General features: G+C 40.9%; 1 protein-coding gene and 1 long non-coding RNA gene across 2 annotated transcripts in view; both read right to left on the bottom strand.

Annotated features, from left to right (window-relative positions):
- Positions 1 to 9102, bottom strand: part of CNKSR3 (CNKSR family member 3) — a 54269-nt gene extending 45167 nt beyond the window's left edge. The window contains exon 1 of the mRNA XM_085055808.1: positions 8917 to 9102. Coding sequence (XP_084911934.1) covers positions 8917 to 8968 — 52 coding nt within the window. The 5' untranslated portion in view covers positions 8969 to 9102. The remainder of the gene's footprint in view (positions 1 to 8916) is intronic.
- Positions 7045 to 8739, bottom strand: LOC146439723 (uncharacterized). Its single transcript, XR_014850885.1, has 2 exons — positions 7913 to 8739; positions 7045 to 7809 (listed from the first exon to the last, which is right to left on the bottom strand). It is a non-coding gene; the product is annotated as an uncharacterized LOC146439723 (long non-coding RNA).
- Positions 9103 to 23207: the final 14105 nt, after the last annotated feature.

Below are 23207 nucleotides of genomic sequence, written 5' to 3'. Positions count from 1 at the left end.
TTCAAGTCCCAGCACACTCAACAGAGTATGAAAATAGCCAGGACAATCACGCTCATACTGTTTCTACTACACAGATAACCTACTTCAGGTTCATTGGACCTGTACCATGTAAGATAACATTTTAAGAAATCTGGAGTGTGCTTAACTCCCTACCTTTAAAATTAAAGCAACAGCAAATTCCTACTGTGAGGGGTGCTGAAAGAATAAAATAAAGACCATATAACACCAGGGACACTGAGATAATGATGTGTGAAGTTTAAATTAAGACAAGAATTGCATAAGGCAACAAAAGAACACTTCATCAGCTCCCAGAGGCTTTGTTTCTCAAGGTTCTGCTTCAGTCATCTTCTCTTGATGTTTTAAAATCTGAATAAAAGTACAACTGGCCACAATCCTACCAGTCAGCATCACTCTGATAAACAGCATCATAAACCAGTAAGAAATCAAATATTAAATTAGCAGGAAACTATCATAAGAGCTACCATAAAAACAGATACCCCCACTACCCAGAGTGCCCAGAGGCAGTGAGTACCTGCTACGTAAGCACAGCACCCATCTCAGTCCATCTTAATGCTCCAGCCTTGGCACTGCTGCAGCAAACCCACACTTACCCCCACGAATAAGCAATGAAACTCATTCTCAGTCAAATGCCAACATTACATGTTCCCCCAAGATCATCCTTAAATTATAATCGTAACTGAGGGCAAAATAGGTTCTTATGTTCTTACCAGTCTTCTTTTTAATGCAGAGATGCCTAATGTATTATGAGGAGATAAAATCAAAACCAGCAAGATATAAAAATGTTATTGGCACGTTTGACTTCCAAGTGCTTGTTTCAATCACATACAGATTTATTTATCCAATGCTATTGTCTGAAATAGTATGAAGTACGTATTGTTAAGAGAAAATATGAACTGTTTTGAAATACAAGGAAACAACTACAACACTTATGTTGACAGGGGGATTATATTTCACAGAGGTATAGCATTACACCCTCTGGTAAATACAAAGTCCAAATACTACAAGAAATACTACAAATTTTGAAAAAAAAAAAGAATACAAACACACAGAATTTGCAGTATATTTATCTTTTGTCTCCTCTTTCTTCCAAAGTTTCCATTACAGCTTCCATTAGGAATGCCAGCAATTACTAAGTGTAACTTCTGCCACAATACTTCTAAAATTCTATTTGGTGAAATTAACAGAATATGAACAGAATCCAGAACCTTGCAACGGATACAAGTGAAGCAGTGAATACATATCTTGACTAGAGCCAGACTGGAAGGGAGGGGGAAAAAAAAAAAAAAGAAAAAAAGAAAGTCTTATGCCAGAGTAGGTATCTGTGTTTCACTAGGTTCCACTTTTTCTCTGCAAAACTCTCTGGGCACATCTCCATCCCACTACACATGTTTTTCAGGCCACATTCTTCAGGCATGTCTGAACTTGCTCTTAGAGCCCTCCTTACTCAGGGCAAGTCCTGCTAAGGGGAGCAGGGCAGGGGAAATAAGTCTTCATCCCATTTTGTTCTCTTCTCCCTCCCCACCCCCATGGCCAAGCACACATCTCAGCAGTGCAGTGCTAAGATACCTGCTCAGGTACAGCGTTCTGCCTCCTGCAAAACACTGAGTCCTTCTCCTCTGCCTTGAAAAGCACCTGCACCAGAGAAGATCTCATTTTTTTTAATGACAAAATGGGTTTATTGCAGAGCTTTTAATCAAGCATTCACCCAGCCACCTTCATTTTGCTAAAACAAGACTCTGTGAGATAAAGAAACATAATGATAAAAGGATGGCAACCTAAGCAACATTCGCTTTGCACGCCCAAGACAGGGACATCAGGATGATTAGCCCAGAAGCGTGTACCAACACTTGTTTAGCAGAAGCCTTAGACCTTGATGAGCACCAATTAAGTTCTTCCCTTTGATCAAGGAGCAAGATAAGATCACATTTATGCCACAAAGCTTTGATTGCAACAGCACACCACACACTTTGCTTACCTACACCTAACTACTAGTGTAAGAAACAGTCAAAAAAATTTTGTCCTTCCAGTACAAAGAACATTCTTCATACAAATCAGAGAAGTATGTATAAGAAACTACTTTAAGACAGCACTGATACAGTATTATAACAGAATTCAGCCAGATGCTGAATGCATGACTGTAGATGAGAGTAAGAGAGGTCAGTGATCTGATCTCACCAAATCAAACACAGATGCTTGGTTTTGTCCAGCATTTGTGATGTTTGATGAAAATTAGCTATATTTCATAATATCATAAATATCTATTTTAATAGGTAATGAATGTTTAAAGCCAGTGAAACAGACCAGGCTGATTCAATGTACCTCCTGCAGATCCTCCAAGCTGTGAAATGTTACTGCTTGTATTCTACAAAGATGGAGGTAGGCATATAGAAACCCACAGGCAATTTCCCCATGCAAAGGAAGCATGGCCCAGGGATCTGAATGAGAGACTGAGTCTCCAGAGTTATCTCACTCTGGTAATGAGAGCCCAAATGACACAAAGATTGCATACCACATCTCACATCAGTCAGAGACCCACAGACAAGCAGCATTTTTGTTTGAATCTCCTCTTACTGCAGCCCTACAAACAAACACACTAAAATCTTGAGCTACCCCATGACCACAGGCAACTGGGGCCTGAAGAACTACCACAAAAGTGTGAGAGGTTGCTACAGAGACCCCAGTTCAATTAATTCCTGTCCACTGTTTTTTTCCTCTCCTCAAATGCACCTTGCCAGTCAGTACCTCACTACCTCCTCCTTTTGACAGGACTTACATATTTGGGGTGTGTGGAAGACAGAGCAAGGAGAAACACTGAAGATACACCATTCCTTTAGGAAGGCAAGACCTGACTGTGTGATACCATTAAGAAAAGACAAGGTACAAATTCAGACCAATATCGTCACTTCTATGGAAAATACACACGGAAATCAACTTTTTTCACTTAAATCACAGAGGCACTCTTTAGACTTATTCATTAATATGCCTTCTGTGCAAAGTATCCTTGAAAATCTTGTCCTAAGATGATGCAGCAAACAAAAAACTGAGCAGTCTTTCCACCTCTTCTGCAATTCCCTAACAGTGACTAGTCATCATATGTTAGACATGCATGGAAGGAGCTCCATGACTTAAACCAGGCAATTCAGAAATTTTGATTTAATAGACAAAAAGGAACAAACAAACACCACCCAAAAAGCCCCCACATACTTTTGGATACTTGATAAAAGGCTATATGCACACATCACTCATAACTGCAGTTCATCCTGTAGCACATGTTGAGCAACAGCTTTTTGTTGGGATCTTTTACCAAAGAAAACAAATCATCATGGCAATTTTCATCATACATGTTTATCCAGTGCCCTGTAGTTTGTCTTCCTGTAGCTCTTGCAGTGTTCTAAAGAGTGTAAAAACAGGGAGCAACACGAGTCTCATTCAAGAAGATTTGCATGCTGAAAACACAGGGCAAAAAGTGCAAGGAAAGAACACATCACAAGAGCTATGAAAGTCTGGAACCCACACAATATTTCATCAAAAATGAGGCTTTTCCTATAGAAGTCTCCAAAAACAGATAAAATTACGTCTATCCCTCAAGGAAAAGTTTTAAACAGAGAGGAGAAAAGCAGCCTACACACTGGCCAATCTCTTCACCTTTAACTAGACAGTTTCACTGCATTCTAAAAAGTTACAATCAACTTGCCACCAATGCCTGTTGTGATTTTAGCATTTAAAATGTTGCCTTTCCAGACATTATGCTGACAGCATTCAACTTTTAGACTTTCTGATGTTTGGTTATAGTAGTTTCAACAGCAACTTAATGGCAAATAGACAGAGCTGACTGTGAATATGGAAAGATCAAGGGAAAAAAAAAATCACAACCTACAAGCAGCTCAAGAAAGTGCAACACAGCAAAAACCATGAAAACGTGAACTAAACATATGAACACAGAGGGCAACTTGGATTTACTTTTCCATATGCATTCACTCATCTTAGCAACAATGCATGAATAATTTAAGACTGCAGTAGTACAAACTTGTTGTGCAAGTTTTTACTTTGTTTCAGGCCACAAATAAATATAAATACATGTACTTAGTATATTCCACCTTTTGCTAGTAAAACCTTACGGGCAAGCTCAGATCTGCAAAGAGTGGTAATTTGATAACATTTTCTGATCTATTTAACAAATACTTGTATAAAGTATTTTTTAGGTAACCAAGTAAAAGTTAGGAAAGATTCTTCTGTATCCCAGTTATGGGCAGCTGTCCCTGCTATTCCTCACTCTTGTCTTACAAAATAACCATGGGCTTCTTAGTGTTAAATTTTCCCAAATAATTTGAACACAACAGCATTCACTTGAGAGTACCTAAAAAGAAAAGCTAAAAAATAACTCCTGCTAAGCATCACCTGTAATTGTTTTTAAAATCCAGTTCTGGTTTGCAGCTCCCAGCATACACTGTTAATATGACTGACCTTGTTGAAATCTCCCTGGGCAAGCAAGATAGCTCTAAAAAAAGAACACCAGGCCCTCACGATTAATTGCTAACTATTAATAAATTAGCATATTTCTCCCTCTTCTCCCAGACATACCTATAAATGTAGCTGCCTGACAGCTTTACCAGGAATGGAAATCTGAGTATTTCATGACATAACAGATGCAGGAATAAGTAATGTCCATGGACTACTGAGAAAGGGAATAACTGAACCTGGAGTGCAATAATGATCCCAAAGCAGAGGCGTGATCCCCAGCCAGCTGAGTCCACAGCTCCAGCGACAAAGGCCAGGCTGTAATGGAGCCTCACAACAACAGAGGCTGCTAACCACAAGCCCATCAAACTGTCTTTACGGTGTAAAATTTGGCTTGAAGACACAACTCACACAAGTATGTGAAGCCTGGGGAAAGGGGGAAGAGACAGATCAGGCTGTGCCTAACAAAGAGGAGGAACAGCAATGCTCCCTAAGACAACAGTGACATTTCTCACACAGGAGCTCCATGCCAAACGCTGCTTTCCTCTTCCTCACATCTTTTCAGAAATGACCTTAGCTGAGGGGTCTGCAGTAGCCAAGGGCTTCTGAGACCAGAAAAGGTTTCACCATACCATCAGGTCACTGTGTCTCCTTCAAACTGTTGTTATGCCAGTAAAATGAAGTCATTTATACAGTGTACTCCAGATGTGCTACAACTTCCATGGCCACTCACCCCTCCCACAACAACGAATAACTCTGGGAATGCCTCTTGAGGAACTCTGGAGAAATTCAAGCACACAAGAGAGTGCTGTGACATACAGCTGAGAACTTTAAGCCCCCAACCATCTTACATTGCACAAAAGCAAGACCACAGGTCAACTACAGCACTATCCAGATGTTAGTCTATACCACAAGGATCAACTCAAAAAAACCCAGAGAAACAAAACCCAAACACATATTCTCAGCAGAATTAGGAAACAGTGCAGACAATATCATTCAAAGAGCATAAATTCCATGCCAGCCTAGCCACAAGTAAATCAACACAGCATCCTAGGCAAATACATACCTTTTCATGGCTGAATATGGCCCCTAAATACTCTCTGAATTCATTGCGCTGTATGAGAAACCTAAAGCTACACCATCACTTCTTCCAAACAAAAATCAAGGTGGTGCTTATGAAAAAAAGAAAAAAAATCAGATTGTTTTCAAACACTGATGCTGCAGCTAAAAAGTTATCACATCCTTGGTCAAAGCTTGAGAAATGCTTCACATACACAGAAAATTGCTAGCAATCCTATGCAGCTTCAGTTGAACTAGACCAGCTTTTATTAGCTGCATAGCCTGCTATTGACAGTACAGTGCACTGTGCCAGAAAAAACACCCTTGTTCACAAAAAAATAGCAGCATTCTAGTCTGAATTAGCAAGAGAAGACAAGCAGCTATGTTCTGTATCAGCTGTTGTTGGTAACAATGAACAGAGCACTTTTTATTTAAAACCTGACTACAAATATCTAAAAATATTTATGTTCAGCTTACTATTTCTTGATAGGTTGTGTTTTATATTCTAGATTAGTGCTTTTTACAGTATTTTACCAAGGACTGAACAACTCAAAATCATAGAGCAAAACTCTTCACAACAAGACTTATCTTGTTTAAAAAGTTACTTAAAAGCAACTCAAAAAGTAAGTTCACCAAGAGCAAATAAGCTGTCCAGCAGTGGACATACAGCCCACTTTAGGATTTTGCTTTTAGGGGATTATTTCATGAAAAAGCAGAAGTTTCCGTGATTCCTTCTGGCTTGGACAAGTTATTAACAAAATTTAATTTATCAAAGTTTGATTGTAAAATTATTTGGAAGAAGGAGAGAGAGGGGGAAAATGTTCCTGGACAAATACTCTGTTTCACATTGAACATTAAAATGGACTGAGCCAGACCACTTATTTCCACCATTCTCTACACTTTGCCAAGATATTTTTTATCGTTGCATGATAAGCAAGAATGATTATCTGCAAAACCAATCTCCCCACCGAGAGCTGGCATCTCCCACCAGTTATTTACGTCAAGCTCTAAGAATACATCTCCATGGCACCACAGCACTAACTACTGGCAGCAGATATCACCAGCCAAATAATTTTTCCCAGAGTTCAACCAGTTCAGCAAAGATCAGGGTATCACTTCTCATAGAAGGCACATGCATGAAAATAAATAGCATAAGCTCCCCTCCAATCCCTTGTTTCATGAAACAAATCTTGAGAATTAAATGTGATATTCATAAGGTAAAATAAATTGGTCTTGGTCAAATATGAAACCCAGTGGCTGTGAACTACACAGTAAATAACTATTTCAGATTAAAAATAAACTATGAAACATTGTGGTAATAAGGCTGTTAACTAGCAATTAAAGTGTCTATTTTCATGTGGAGAGATGAAAGTATACCCATAAAGAAAAATTTTCCACATCTCATTTCTTTACTACAGTCTTGTCATGCAGGGAGTGACATAAAATGACTCTGTGTACTAAAGAAGTAAAACGCTTACCTAGAAACTGAAAAACAACAGCACAAACAAAAGTCACCAGCAGTCTTTAATTTATTCCTTTACATTTCAAAGGACACGTGTTTGCATTAGTCAGAAGATCCACCTCCCAACTACAGCCAGCCCTCAAATTATTCTGCATAACACTAATTGAGGGTCCGAGTTACCTGTTCAAGGAACCTACAAGTAAAATAAATTATGTAAGAAAGGAAGCCAAGCATGCTTAAGAATAATAAAGGCTTTTAAAATGATTAGCAGGTTTACTCTTTAATCTGGCAAGGTAACAAACTTTCAGCACCCAAGAGAGAAAACACAATGAGGGAAAACCTTTATATAAATATTCCACATGCCAAAGCAAAAGGCTTATTTCATTGGAACAATGCAACCCTGTTTAAACCAATACCAAGCATAAAAAAAGAGAGATCTTCTTTGGAAGTTATTGATATGTTAACGCATAACTTCACAGCACGTTTGTACGGAATTCTCTGCTCACAAAGGCTGCTTGGACAGTCCCTCCCTGGCAGCGGCTCCTCCACGCACATGCTCACGCTCAGGAGGGCTGGGAGTATCCATCTCCCGCTGTCTGCAAACATGGGTCTGCTTTCCAAATTTGCCTGTTTTGAGCCGCACTCGTGCCAAGCGCTGACCGCAGGCACGCAGAGCAATCGGCATGATGGTCCTGAGACATAATCCTGAGCAGCGATGGCTGCTGGGAGCGAGTGCTGCTTTAATCCGGGCAAACTTTCACCTCCCGAAACATTCCTAACTTCTCAGCAACTTAAAACTCCAGCTAAGCCTGGGGAAATACTTTATGTAACCAAAGAGGATCACACTAAAACGTAACGCTACAAGAAAAAAAAAAAAAGAGACATACACTTCAGAAGTCATAAATCCTTTACCTCACTCATAGCCCTACTTCCCTTTTGATTCATTCCCTGCAGAGCGGGACCTGCGACGGCAACACCCCGCCCGGCACTGGGAAAACACTCGCAAGGTCGAACCGGGGTATCACAACACGAGGGTGAACCTGCCCTCGGAGAAAGCCCCGGTAACACCCAGCGGTGCCCAAATGCTGCGGCAGGAGCCCAGAGAGCCCGGGCTGAGCGCAGGGCAGGCGGCCTGCATACAGCGTACCGCCGGACAGCACTGCGAGCTGAGCTCCGCGCAGAGGAGGATGTCTTAGTAGGCGGGGAAGGGACAGACACAAGGCACAGCCGGGAGATGAGGGGTGGCAGGGATGGACGGACAGACAAGGGGCCGCTATTCACCTCTCCGAGCAGAAGCCCAGCGCTCCAGTCCCATCACTGCGCAACAGGATTAAGAGCTCTTGCTCACTGGAGCTACTTTATAAACTTCTTGCTTAGCCTGAAGTTTTTGCGAACCGTGAATGGATTTCGCATGAGAAGCTGAAAGTTAACTTTCATGGGACTTTTCCGACCTGAACGACTCACTGATTCCACGATACTAGCTGCCTGTAGGAGCACGGTAAGCCCCTCTCCATGCAAGCAGGCTGGCCAGCACGGACACAGGGAGAAGGGGACAGAGCCAGGGGTACAGAGCCCGCTGCATATATACACACACATACCTCGAGTCAGCCGGTCTCGCTGCAAAACTTTCCCCTTCCCCGTGTCCAAAAAAAAAAAAAAAAAACAAACCACAACCAAAAACCAAAACAAACCAGAAAACCCCGCCAAGGCGCAGCAGGCACAGGCAGGTAGGCAGCGCCGGCAGCCCCGAGCAGCACGCCGGGCAGTCCCGGGGCCGGCCGGCGGCAAAGGCCGCGCTGCCCCGCCGCTCACAGAGCCGCCCCGCCGGGCAGAGCAGCCGCGGCTGCGGCGGGGAACCCCCAGCGCCGCCGGAAAGTTCCCCCGGCGCCCGGACGGCAGGGCCGGCTCTCTCTTACCCTTAGTCCAGTCCACCACTTGCTTCGGGCTCCACTTGGTCACCGGCTCCATGGCGGGTCCGAGCCCGCCGGCAGCAGCCCCCGCGACAGACCGCAGCTCCTGCGGCCGCGGATTCGCCCCCGCTCACGCTCCCATCCCGGCAGCACCGCTCCGGGCCGCCCCCTCCCCGGCCCGGCTCCTCCCGCCGGCCACAGCCGGGCCCGCCCCGCCGCCGCTCCGCCCCCAGGTGCCGTGTCCCGCCCGGCCCGGCCGGCCTCGTGTCTGGGAGGGGGCCGAGGAGAAACTTCCTCGGTTCCCGCTCCGGCTGGTCCGGAGGGGCGGCGATTCGGGAGCCGCCCGGCATCCTTCCCCGGGAGCGGCGGCCAGGCGCTGCACCGCTTCGGTGGTGGCTCCGTGTGCGTCACAGCCCTGGGGCAATTTCAGCAGCAGCTTCATAGTGCCTTGAACCACGCTTGTCCTCGTATTAGCATTTGGGATTTTAATTTCTGGATCCCTCGATTAAAAGCGTCCTTGGGTGTGGAGCCCGTTTCACCGGAGGAGTTTACTTCTATTTAGCTGCTTTCGCTCAGGAGCTGCATTAAGCTGTCGGCTGCGCCTCGGACTCACTTTCCTCAAGGGAAATGTGTCACTTGTGTCCTGGCAGCCTCCCGAAGCCCAGGAATGCCCCCACTGAGTGTCAATTCCTGCTCAGAGGTCAAAGGGCTGACCCCCAGAGCTGTGTGCCCAGCACATCGGCCTCTATCATGCCATACCACTGAGCACGTCACTCAACCTTGCAACCACTTTTGCATTAACATGGCAGCAAGGAAACTTGAAAAAACCAGGAGTTTTTTATTGTGTCTGTCACAATACTATCTGGTTCTGCAGCAAATTCCAGCCTGAAGCCCTTTTGTAGCATGCACGAAGGCCCCACTGCTCCTCTTCCTCAGTGTGGAAGAGCGCAGTAAACTGCTGTGACAATAAGACCGTGAAATTTTAACTTGGCAATATTAGAGAGCGGGTAAGCAGCTGGGATTAGAGGCTGTCCAATATCCCACTGTTTTCATCGTCTCCCATCTCGACCCATCTGCTATCCCCAGTCATGCACTTGAAATGTAAGCTCTCTGGGACAGGGGTGTCAGTTCTGTGCCCAGCTGTGCAATGCCCAGCTTTCCCACCGCTGAGGAAGCGTCTGGTGAAGCTCGTGGTGAACTCTTCTACTTTCCCACAAACAGCTGCCTTCTGGCACACACTGCTGCAGACCCCTATTGGGGTCAGGAAGAGTTTTTGTTCTAGTTGTAGTTTGGGGAATCAGTAGTTTTTTAAAAATGGGGTTTTGAATGTTTTGAATGTATACGTAAAAAGTAACAATTTTGTTCTTTTTTTTTCATGGCTGTTAAAGGTATATTTTTAGTTCTTTGTTAGAAGGTCAACTCATTCTAGCTGATTTATTTATTTGCTTTCTAGTTGGTGAAATATGAAGGCTATCCGTTAACTTCTCTGCCTATTTGAAAAATGCAGTTCCTCACAGCTTTCATGTTGGTGCAACAACCAAAATTTCCTGATTCCCCATTGAATCATGTGCCATTCATGCTTAAAAACCAGCAGAACAGCAGCACTGACCCCTTGCAGAGGCCTGAGTAAACAGATGGGACTTGCTATGTGCCCTGCTAACAGTTTCACATGGGTTAATGTAACAGCTCTTCTGTTTTAACAACACAGATGCTTCCCTAGGTTGCAGGCGGCAAAGCAAATGTCTCTCGCCGTTGCTGTTTGGAACATTCATCTGCTGTCATCCTTCTCTGTCACACATCTTTGGGCCAGTCCCTCTGCCTGATTTGGGTCACATGAGTACCATATTTTATGAGTAAGGCATACAGAGATGGCCACTTGCTAGCAGATTGTGAATCCAACAAATCCGTTAATAATACTTAGCATTTTTTGTAATTTTCAAAGTGACAAATCTGTTAATTTCTTTTTTAAGCAAGACAACATTGCAGCAACTCTCTGTTCTTTTATTACATGATGTCCCCCAACATCAACTGCTTTACAGCCTGCTCTGGACAAATGAAATGGGGCTGGCAGGTGAAGGTAGCATGACCCCTCTTTCTCAAAAGGATTCTAGCCACATTGCTTACCTGTGCTACTCTTTTCAAGCCCAGATTGCAGCTGCCTTTGAGTTGATCTTTCTCATGATTGCATCACCTTAATCTGATCTTTATTTGAGATGAGATTAACTAGTAGTCAACTGGCATGATGCAATTTGAAGTTCTGTTTATAGAATAAGGTATTTTTGTTAAAAAAAAATACTCATTACCAAAAGAAATAATAATGATTAGAAAAACCCCAACTCTGTCTGATTTCTAGCAATGCCAGATTTAAAAATGACACTTATCCTTTGCATGTCTTCAGGTGCTGTGTAGGCTAGTTTATGAGTTTTTAGCCAGTATCAACTATTAGGAAAGATGTCCATTCCTTTTCCCTGCTTGCAACCTTGAGTGGAGTTCATTGTTGTGCCAAGGACCCAGCTACAAGCTCTCCAGAAATGAATGCTTTTTCTTGTATTACAATTTTCCAGTGGTAAAAGTGATTTGATTTGATTTGATTTGATTTGATTTGATTTGATTTGAGAAGAAGATTCAGACCAGTTGTTTGCTGATTCCCTGTTTTGCTTGTTTTCTTCCTGTTTATTCCCCCTTGCAGGCCAGGTTTTCAAAGGGCTCTCAGGCTAGTTTGCCTGACAGCACAGAGCTCAGTATGGAACATGATCTTGGTTTCACAGCAACATGCACTCTCCCATCACCCCAGAGGAAAGACAAAAGAGTCATAAACCCACAGCCACACCCCTGTCAAACTGGCAGAAGAAGCTACACAGTATTTGTCACCTTCAGGTTTCTGTCCTGGCAGCTGATCAGCAAAAGGAGAGCAGAAGATTCTCTATAACAGAAGGTCTGTTGGAATAAATTATCCTTTCAAGAAAAAAAAAAAAAGTGTATTTGAATAATTGAAAAAGTGTCATTTCATCAGCTGTATTGGCTGTACCCTGGCTTAATAGTGCACTTACCATTTTATCTAAACACAGTGTGGTTGACCCTGCTTCTTAGGCAATAGTTTTCAATACCAAATCTGTATCTTGTGAGCTACCAGGTCACCTGCTTGGACCTGATTTTTTTGTCACATATGGATGGTCACATGCTTGACAAAGTAACCAAAGTGGACAACAAGGATGTCATTCAAATTTTTTACTAGCATGAGGGTGAGACACAGTAGCTGATCTAGCACAAAAACCTGCTGGTACAGAGAGAGCACACCAAAGTTCCTTGAACACCAGGTTCAAAAAGTGTGGGTTTTGTTCAGGGCCACAAAAAGTTCATTTTCTTACTGGATCAATTTTTTTAGGGGCATCAGCCTACTGAAGTTTGTATTTTTGAATAGAAGGGGTGTTTATGTTTGGCAAAGCATTGTCTAAGAAAGTTTTTACATTACATTACATTTTAGTTACATTATTCATGAAAGGCTCAAGATTTATTTATTTACTATTCATTGGTGAAAGCTGTGAAAATTGAAAAATTTAAAGTATCCAGAACAAAAGCCAGTATATGGGTAGAAAATCCATTGTTTGCCTCTACTAGAAATCCACAGGTGAGCCCTTAGATGATCATCTCTGACCTTTTGTTAGTCATAATGCTTGAGAGACCACCTCAACTACTGTCACTACAAAAAACAAAAATTAGGATTTACATTTTCAAGCATTACCTAAATCACACACAGGCCACAGAAGTCAGTAGGAGCTTTTGCACAACAGCAAGAAAATTTTACCCTGCGCAACTGGAACTGAGAACTTCCCAGTAAGGTCAGCGAGTATTAAAGTTCTGTCGGAAATTGCAACAGGTGACTTAACTGAGTCAGAGTGAGTCAAGTTCAGAACTGGGTTTGGTTCTATAAGCATGTAATTAAAAAAATTCACACTAGTGGGAAACTCTTGTTGCACAAGAATCAACATCCTATTTCTCACTTTGATACCAGTACTGTTAGTGATGGATCTCTTCTCTACTTGACAGTGTGGGAGATCTTGGTGTAGCCTGATGAGAGAAATAGGTCAGCCTAGTGATATTTTGAATATGAGGTTATGGTTGGTTTATCAGTAACCAAAGTTAGTTTAGGAAGACCTACATGTATGGCTATATTTGTAATGGCTCTGTCAGATTTATTACTTTTTTTGCCATAATAAGGTTCCTGCACTACTTATTTCCTGAGGACAGGAGTTTGAATCCTGGATTTGTATTGTCCTTGTTATCTTCCATTCAGCTTTAAAACAACTTACACAAAGTTCCTAGCTGGGTGAAAGTTGCCAATGCCTGCTGTTATAGGTGTATAAATATGTTTGCATATAAATATATGTGTGTATATATGTACACTGATGACTTTGCATTGAAACTGAGGTAGGCCATAAGGAGAAATGTCTTCTCCTGAAGTTTTTCCTCAGAGCAAAATCCTATAAACTTTAATGAGTTCTTTTTTTCTTTTTCTTCAAGAATGCAGATATAGGACCTAAAGTGCCAGATATTGCTATTTTTAACCCACTAGGTGGTTTTATGAAGTGGATCTCAACTCCCTGCATAAAAATAATTTCTTCCACTGAACCTTGTGCTAAGGTAGCATATTAAAGAAGAGGATCACAAACCTGTTTTGCAAAATATAAATGTATTAAAAATGTATTTCATAATTAATAGAAATTAGGTTATGAATTTATTTTGGTCTATCTCCAGTCCCTTTACCTGGGTGTGAAACTGTCAAGTCTCTTTACCTGGCTATGAAACTATCTGACTCTCAGGTATAAAAACCACAAAAGCAATTTGTGTAAAATTACAAGACTCACCAATATCAACATATAAAGTTAAACTTAAAGTCAAGTGACAGCATTTTTGTAGAGAGAAATAGAGAAAATATTTTACTTGGTCTTCATTTCTCTGCCCAAAAGGCACACAAGAGGAAAGATTTGTCTTAAACATACTTCATCAGTCAGTTTGATGGGATGCAGAAGATTTATGTTCCCAAATGGGAAACAAACAACTTCTGGGAGTTTAGCACTAGCAAGGAGAAGTTTATGCTGCTAGAGCAGAGAAACTACTTTGCAAAATTAGCAGGAGCAGTGTCTGCCCTAGCATCTGTGGATGTTTATCCAGCAGTCATTTATTGCAGGCACACAGAAGCAGAGTCAGGCCCAATCCTGCGTGGCGCCTGGGGGGGGTGGAAGGAGCGAGATGTGGCACAGTGCAGGTGAAGCAGATGTGGCACAGCCGAGTTCCTGGCTCAGGACCAGAGGAGGGGGATGAGGTACCATTCAGCTCTCTTCAAGAACCACACTGCTCTGGGCTGAGGAAGTGTGGGGAATGAGGCTGCAACAGGCAGGTGGTGCAGGAGGAAAAGGGGTGCTGGAGCAGACAGGCTGTCCTCACCACCCCTGAAGCCACCCACAGATCATGGAAACATCCTCCTACTAAAAGGGTACATGTGGGTCGAGGCAGAGAAGACCCTGTGTCATATATCAGAGTCACTGTCCACACAGCCTGTCCCACATTTGCTCAAAATAAGGTCTAAGGGATTGGAATTTACAGAAGGAAAACCAGAGTTATTCCTATATGGAGCATGCTGATAGTCCTTAGTATATTGTATTTGAAGAACCTGATTCAAGAAGCCTATGTTCTGCCTAAATCACACTAATTCTTTCTTCCCACTCTTATTTAAGTCTTCAGACATCAGAAAACAACTGCCAAAGGGATTTAAAGCCAGGCTGGCTGAATGTGCACATGCAGTAGTAGAACCACGAGCTAGAAACACCTCTTTTAAAAAGCTATGGCCTTGACAAGAAAATTTCTTGCTCACTTTTGCAGTTTTCTTGCTCCTTCTTTTTAAAGGATGTTAGATATACAAGTATTTTAATTCACCCATTTTTCTTAATAGCCTAAATTTATCTGCACACTCAGAAATGTAAGAAAGGTGCATTACCTCTACCTGCTAGAGCTTTACTTGCAAGTGGAAGTTATTTTTTCGGAAGGCAAAAAGAGTGATAGGAATTCAAACAATTCACTTGAATATCTTCTTAGTTTTAAAAATAATACCTAAAATCTGAGAAGAAGATTTGACTTTTAAATTTTTTTCACTAGCTGTCATATATTTAAAGCTTGTAAGCAGAATTGGCAGCAGTATCACAACTGGTTATTGTAGAAAATCCACCTAATCAGGAACGAAAATCCCCATTAACTTTCTCAACATCAACAGTTTCTCTAGAAAGCTAGGAAGCCAACTGCTGTTGTAGTATCTTCTATAGAATTCTTAACTCTTCAGATCTTCAAACATGCTGCAAACATTAATGAACAGTCTCTCAAAATACCTGTGGTCTTGTGGTTAAGACAGCCCAACACAGTTTCAAAAGAAAGAGGTTCAAAGCCTTGCTCTGTCACAGCCCAGCTCATGCAAGACTAAGACTGATCCTGAATGCTTTATGATTAGGCATGAGAGTAATTCTGTTAAATTCAATGAGAAGAACGTGCCTAAATGTTTTCAGATTAAGGGGATTTAAGGATACCTTTGGGTTCAAATTCCAAACAACCATCCTGCAGTTGCTAATAGCCTCATTCCCAATTGTCCATTGGAGCCCCTGAGGAGCTTCCAAAAATAATTCTATATACTCCCTTGCAGAGGGAGGATCTGTGTCAGAGGGTCTGCTCAAAGAAACAGGGATAAGAGGGAGGGCAACAATATCATAAAACACGATTTTTGAACTACTGCCACAGCTGTCTTGTCACACATCTGCCCAGGCCCTTGGTGCAGGCTGAGCTCTATAGAGAAGTGACTATTTTTTGACCAAGGGCTCTTCTGGGTTCAGGTGCTAACTTTATTCACTTCCCTGTGGCACATGGGCATCCTGGAATAATAGGCATATTCAGAGCAGGTCTGATCAAACCAGTTGGGTGAAAACATTGGGGCTTCATCCACCACCTGTGTGAGCCGCAGCCTCACCCAGGCTGTGGGGCATCTCAGTTCAGCTCCCTGCTCTGCCCCACAGGATTTCAATTTGCTTCCCAGGGCCAAGCACAGCTCTAGGTTTCACTCCCCAGTCCGTCCCCAGCAATATTTCTTAACAGACTAGCTCAGCTAGTTCTTCCAAAGCTTTTTAGACTTTGTGGCTTATACCCTTTATGTGGCCAGCTTTGCTCACGTGTTGTCTGCGCAACCTGAGGAGAAAGCACACGCCTCTGTGCCCCTTGCCCTGACAGCAAGTGCTGTTGGTACTGGCAAAGTACCGCTATCATAAAACACAGCTTGAAAATGAAATGGTAAATCACACTCAGCAAACTTGCTTGGAAAATTACAGCTTTTTTATCATCATTGCTGAGAAGCGTATACCTGTCATTCTTTCATCAAGGCACAGCATTGAAATACTTCCTGTGTATTCATCACAAGCTTTTTCCTTTAATAAATTACTGCATTATGTATAATGCTTCCTTAGATTGTATATTACTCTTGCTTCTGTAGAGTTGACTCAGTGGTTGTGTTGAGCCGGTGATGCAAAGTGAAGCCCCAGGGAAGAGAAGCTCTGAGGAATGGACAGGAAAAAGTGGTCATTTAATCTCCTGAAAATATGGCTTTGCAGAGACCAAAGAGTAGGTCTGTCCTTTGAATCAATGAGTGCTCTGAGAGCAAAAAAAGTCACAAACAAATGTTGGTACCAGAAGCGTTGGAAGACCTTATAAATCATATGAGAAAGGTTAAAACAATTATCTGAAGTACAATAGTCCTTTTTGTAACATACTGATCTTCAAAAACAGGTTTACAGCCTCCCTTCTGGACAATAATTTTCATAGCAGAAGTCTGGTAAAAAGCTTTAGAAACTACATTCAGTAAGTATTCTTTGTCTCCACTGCAAGGATAATTATGTTTCCTTTCCCCCACTTTCAGGACTTTTTCCTCAAAATTCAATAGTTTAATTAGAAAGCGTAGTGACAGGCAAGAAGTTCACCAGACTGGAACATCAAGTTTCTGCAAGAATCATACTTTTAGTAAAAAAGCACTTTGGTCACCTCTTCCTCAGTAACAGCATCCTAAACAATAAGCAGGAAAATTTGAGAAAGGTAAAATAAAAAGATCCCAGGACATATGAAGGCTTGAACATAAACAACAACAGCAACAAAAAAAAACCCCAAAAAAAAACCCCAAAACAAAAACAAAACAAAAGGTCATGTAAACAGCTTTTAAACAGCAGATTCAGCAGACAGAAATTAGGCCAATACATCAAATATACATTGTTAGTTGTTGATGCCTGAGGCCACAAAATTATTTGGAGTCTTTGGCTTTGTGTGTGTACAAGATGACGGCAGAAACCAGACAATGGACTGATGTTTGGTCTTCAAACCCAACCACCAGATGAGTGGGGTTGTTTTTAAATATTTAGTGTTTCATTGGAAAGCTGGCACTTCTCATATGCTCCTTGAAAGAGAAACAGCACTACAAGAATCTGGTGGGAGTTCAAAACCCTCATTTGGCTCTTGATTATCCAAACCTTCCACACAGACAGAGGTGTGTTTGCAACATACTTGTTTGGGGCCTACTTTTTTTAAATTGTAATTTTCGTTTAGTTTATGAAACTACCTATTTTCACAGTCATGGGAGAACGTAGAGACCAAAAGCTCTAACTGAGCAAAGCATAGAAATGTGTGGTGTGCTGAGCACATCACCTTTGGTGCAGGCTTGTGTAAAAACTGTTTTCACTACGCAGCCTGGCCAAAGCACAGCAGCCCTGCTATGTACAGACAATTATTTGTAAGGACCAGGGCTTATGTTTTCCCAAAATGATGTGCCTTTACAAGAAAGCATAGAATTGGCCCAGCCACTAAGAGATGCTTGTTTGAATACCAAATCCCATGTGAGCATCTGAACATCAATATTCAAAAGTAGTCCAAGAGGAAGACATCTCACTTATGGTCAGCCTTTCTTCAGAAAGGCTTCACCCCTTTTCTGAAGACTAGAGGAGAGATCACCAGATTGCAAATGTGTTGGGAGGGGAGTGGAATGAATTCCTCCTTCATTGGTTTATATGAGGAGTTCCTGTCAACCATTAGCAAGATTTATTCACTTAAGACCTTCCAGTGCTCTTGAAATACTTGCCTTTAATTTACAACTTGATTTGGGACATTTTCTGATGGTTTTGAGGGAGGACTAAAGGGATTTTGATAAAAACTTGTGGAAGAATAAAGAGAAACCAGTGTTCCTGTAAGTTCTTGTGTTGTTTATTTTGCACTCCATGGTTGCAAACCGAAAAAGTGGGCAGAAATCTCAAAGGTGAACACCTTCAGGTCTCATGGGATCCTATCAGATGCAATTTTAACCATGACCACAAACATGCTGCAAGATTTAAATGCCAGAAATGGAAAGGGCACATTTCCATGCACGATTCCCATCGGCTTTCTGGGGTAGATTCCAGCTGTGAAAGCCAGTAGCAGCTTCTCCACTCACTGACCCTTTTTGTGGTCAGGATTTGCCCTATAAAGGCCTAATTGACACTAACAAGAATAGATTCTTAATTCACTGCCTACAGCACGTTTATATGAAGCCTGCCTCCTTTGGATCCCAGGCAATTTCCTCTGCAGTGTTTGCGTCAAAACACGAACCTCTTCACAAAAAGACAAACATGTATACTGCACATGAAAGCAATCAACAGAAACCTTTCTCCCTGAAAAAGTAGGGAAGAGCTAGGCAGCACTGTGCATCCTTTGTCTATGTTCTGAAAGGAGCCAAATTCAATGGACAGATAAAATACATATCTCAAAGGCTTCGTGACTCCCTTTTCATTCAATGTTGCTGTACTGAAAAATTCTTTTATATAGCAATATATTACCTTTCGACAAAATTCCAGCTTTATCGTGATCAATTGCTCTGGTTTTATTGCACTATTATATGTTTGGTATCTCAATCTGTAGTTAAGGCTGCTGAATGTTTTTGAACAAAATGGGTTTAGAACTGGACTACTTGCCTGGTGAGATTTGAGTCTTTTTCTACCTCTGTGTGTAATTATCTAATAGACAGAGTTTCACAGTACTGTATATTTGACTGTTAATGACTATCCCCTCTGTTTATTGTCAGTTAAATCACGGATTTTTCCCACTGGTTGCCTTGTTTTGAAGACCTATGCTATTAAAAAAAAAAAAAAGAAAAGAAAAAAGCAAAGAAAACAAGAAAACTTAGTGTGATCCAGACACAAATCTGCCAATTTTACTGAAGCTGATGATTCAACAAGGTCTTTCAGCATTTGCAAATTTGGGGGCAAGACAGATGGAGCTATTTTTGAAACAGTACCACTAGTCATATGTTAAAAGCTGCACTTGTGTTTAAGTGCTTTGTGGAATCAAACCTTAATTCTGTGGGTTAAACTGAGATGACTCATTTAAGAGAAAATATCATATTATGGGAAAAAATATTGCCACTTCCTGGTAAGTCATCAAATAGCTGCTCTTGTTAAAATTTCAACGATGAGTTTCTCTTAGTTGACTCTACCATTGTAAGTCAAGAAGCTCAAACCTCGGAAATATCATTAACATGAGATGTGAGGAGGTGCAACCCTACAAGCAGAAATAAAAATGCCCAATGTAAATAGGAGATATCATTAACTTCTTAGGCAAAGTCTCTCTAATGCGAGAAATGGCTGATTAATGAATTCAGCTAACTTCAAGTGAACAAACAATTCTGAAAATGTAGATTCATAGCTTTGAGTGAAAAGAAGGCCAAGCAGAAAGTGCTGATGATTGATAATTTACCCCTAAATCCATGAATTCTGTAAGCATAATGTAGTGTTGGGTGTTAAATGCTAAACAACCTGAAACCTTCATCAGTAATCTCTCCATCAGGAGGCAAATTTTCCAGACAGTATTTAGATGAGCTATTGTGTTGCTCCTAATTGTAAATTGCTCCTCTGTGTGCTGTCTTCATTGCTTCTTCAATGTGAAGGTGAAGTCTTTAACCACTAAGCAGCTGGCACAACTTGCGTGAACAATTCTTAGCACTGCATTTGAGAATGTTTACAACGTTTATAAGGCTCAAGTGGACATTTTAGTCTTTGTATTTATTTTTCTATACAAAATATTTCAGAAACATAAACAGGTAAGGCATTCTCAGCTCTTTGTCATTCCATGTGCTTTTTCCATGAGTTCCATTTACAACAGTTAAATCTTCCAAACACTGTAGCTGCAGCAAAAAAAAGTGCAGGTTAGCAATATTAACAGTAACAATAAAAACCAACCAAACAGACAAAAACCCCAAACCAAACAAAAGAAAAAGCTCCCTGTTTGAGGAGCCACCAGTTTAATACTGTGCTTCTCTGCCAAGTAAACAAAAGTCTCTAATGACTGCTGTTTGGGGCAATTTTTCACAAACCTCTCTTAGAAAACCCCAAAAGTACAGGAACATGTTCATGGAGCTAGTGGGATTTTGTGCTTGATTTATCCTTTCTTTTTATGGCAGCAGAACACTAGCATTTTCTTCCCTTTTTTTCCCTACCATTTTTCTTTGGTTTTTTTTATTTTTTGGGGTTTTTTGTTTTTTAACCTTTTAAAATTGTGCTTTGGAAGATTTGCTTAGACGTGAAGGTATGAAGTCTTTTAAGATATTTGGAACCTTGGAATGACTTCTTGGTGACATCTTTAACTGTCCAATCCAACAGAAATAAGATGAAATCCGCTGAAACTCAGATGAATCTGAGTTTCCCCTGGATATACGCCACTACATTAAATTTTGCCATAGTCCATTAAAACACCCAATGATCTTGTGCTTACACAGGCAGATTTGAAATATTACAGGTGTGATTTATGGCAGCTTCTGTGCAGACTTTTTGGGGTATACAGACCCTTGTTAAAATCCTGTACAAACAGTAACCACTGTTTGTAAAGACTGATGGTCTTATTTGGATACTTTTAAATGAACTAAGCCACATTTGGTGCTAATCTCAGACATCCCATGTTGGTCTTGTTATTTGCTGAAATCTGCTGAAACTGAGTTGAAGTTTTAAGTAGTGATTGTGACATTTGTTGTCACAATTTGTGACAATGTGTGCATCGGTTTTTCAAATGCTGAAGTAAGGATATTTCATAGTAGCCTCTTGACACAAAAGAATGTTTTGTATAGAAATTAGTGAATGATCTCTCACTGACTTCAATATAAATAAAATTAGTTCCAACACTTTGGACTTCAAGAGGTAGTTATAGCCAAATAACCATTTTATACATTTAACTAAATGGAGCCTGTGAATATTTTGGGAACGTTTAGCTACTATTGTTTAAATATATTTATGGATTTCCCGCCTACTTATCTTTCCAATTTATCTCCTTAGTCTTCTGATGACTGGCCAATAGCTGATATTAAGAGCTTCCAAATCTGTTGAGATTTTGGGTTCATTTGGCATGTGATTTATTGCTTTTGTGATTTTAACTATGCTACAGAATTTACTTAAAACAGGAGATTGCAATGATTACTTCAGGCTTCTTGGTGGCTTCAGCAGTGACATGGCAGATCTTTTTTAGGACTTTATACAAATGACATCATCTCTATCCAGACAATTCTTGTGCAGTCCTGATATGTTCAACTTATCCAAAAGATTGTAAAGGATTGATCTCTTTTTATTTGTCTAAATATCTGTCTATTTGCACACTTCTGAGGAGGAAAATAAAGAACTTGAGGCAGCCAAAATGTTTCAATGAATCAATCAGAGCAGGCAATATATATTCAATCTGTACTCAGCTCTGAGACGTTGAATGAATTTTTATTAATTTTAAAAATATTTTCTCCACACATTTTAGTAATCCATTAAACTTGACTTATTCCTCTTCCTTCAATATGAATCACAATTCCTTAAGGACTTTACTTTTGAAACCCATAACTTGAAAAGATTTTAACACCATAACAGTTCCTGATTTTTGTGGGCTGGTCTTGTGTATGTTGCAGGGAGATTTGTGCCAATAGTGTACTCAGGCTGATACAGATGATAGCCTATGTTTCCCCTGTGCCTCAAGGAGTTCGTCTTCTAACCAGAGCAAGATAACCACCAAACTGCAAGAACCTGCCTGGCACTGCAATGGGGAAACCAGGTTTTCCTGAGGGTGGAGGTGTCCAAAGAAGAAGGCAGGATTGTTCAGTTTAGATTAACAGTACACTGGATCTGGCACTGACCTTGCATCATTCGTGTGTTTTGGAGAAGGAAATGAAGGCTCAAGGGGTCAGTGATCATGGCAGGAGGGTGTTCTGGCTGCCAGGGATACCAAGACAGAGGAATGGAGAAACTCTGGGGAAAAGAGCTGGCAGGCCCAACATATCAAATAGTAAAACAGCAAAGCACGTAGACAAAACCAGAAATAAACAGATTTTGCTAATAAACTGATAATACCTAATACCCAATACCTTGATAATACAGGGGAACTGGACAGTCAGCCTGCAATGCCTGCTTTCCAGCAACTTAAACTTTTGTATCTCCCTTTGTCATCCAGATCCCAAGGAAAGAGATAATATAGTAGTTAGTCCCCAGAAGGAGTTAGTCCCCACTCATGTATTTGAGTCATGCATATGAGAAGGGAGAAAGACAGCCATTTGGATTACATCCCATAATTCTGAAAATTTGAAAAAAAAAATTCTACAGATAAAGAAAGGAAAAGAATCAAAAGGAGAAGTTGCTTTTTGGCAGCAGATTATAGAAATTAAGCGGTTTTCATGATCTTTGGCCATTTGTCTATATTCACTTTTTCTCAAAGGTCATTTTCTCATCCTGGGCTCAGCAATCCTGTGAAATATAATTATCTTTGCCAGCTGATGTAAGACAGAATGTGATCCAAGTTTAAATAGAAAGATAATGGCTTTTTTCTATTTTTTTTCCTCAAAATGTTTCAGCAGTGTTGACATAGATCAAAGTCTGTGCTGCCAAACAAATACAAGGAATTTATGCTAGTGGAAACTGAGTGGGCAAATTCTTATATGGCAAGTTGAGATGGACATCCGTATCACATGTATATTAGCACAGAAGAAAGATATATCACAATGTCACAAGTATTTTAGTAAAGAAAAAAGAGGATTCTATCTCATTTGTTTTATCATATTACAAACATGAGGATCATCTGCTGCAGCAAATCCTTTTATCCAAGCATCACCTTTATTTTTGTTCTAGAAGACATTTCAAAAGAATTATTGCAAAAGGCACTTTGAGGTCTCACTGACATTAGTGAAAGTCTGGTTTCCAAAGGAAAGGAAAAATACAATGATGACATTATGAGGC

Source organism: Lichenostomus cassidix, chromosome 3 (genome assembly GCF_008360975.1).
Source record: "Lichenostomus cassidix isolate B80296 chromosome 3, HeHo_3.0, whole genome shotgun sequence".
Lineage (NCBI taxonomy): Eukaryota > Metazoa > Chordata > Aves > Passeriformes > Meliphagidae > Lichenostomus > Lichenostomus cassidix.
Note: the sequence above shows the minus strand (reverse complement) of the source record. Positions and strands in the feature narration are given on the sequence as shown.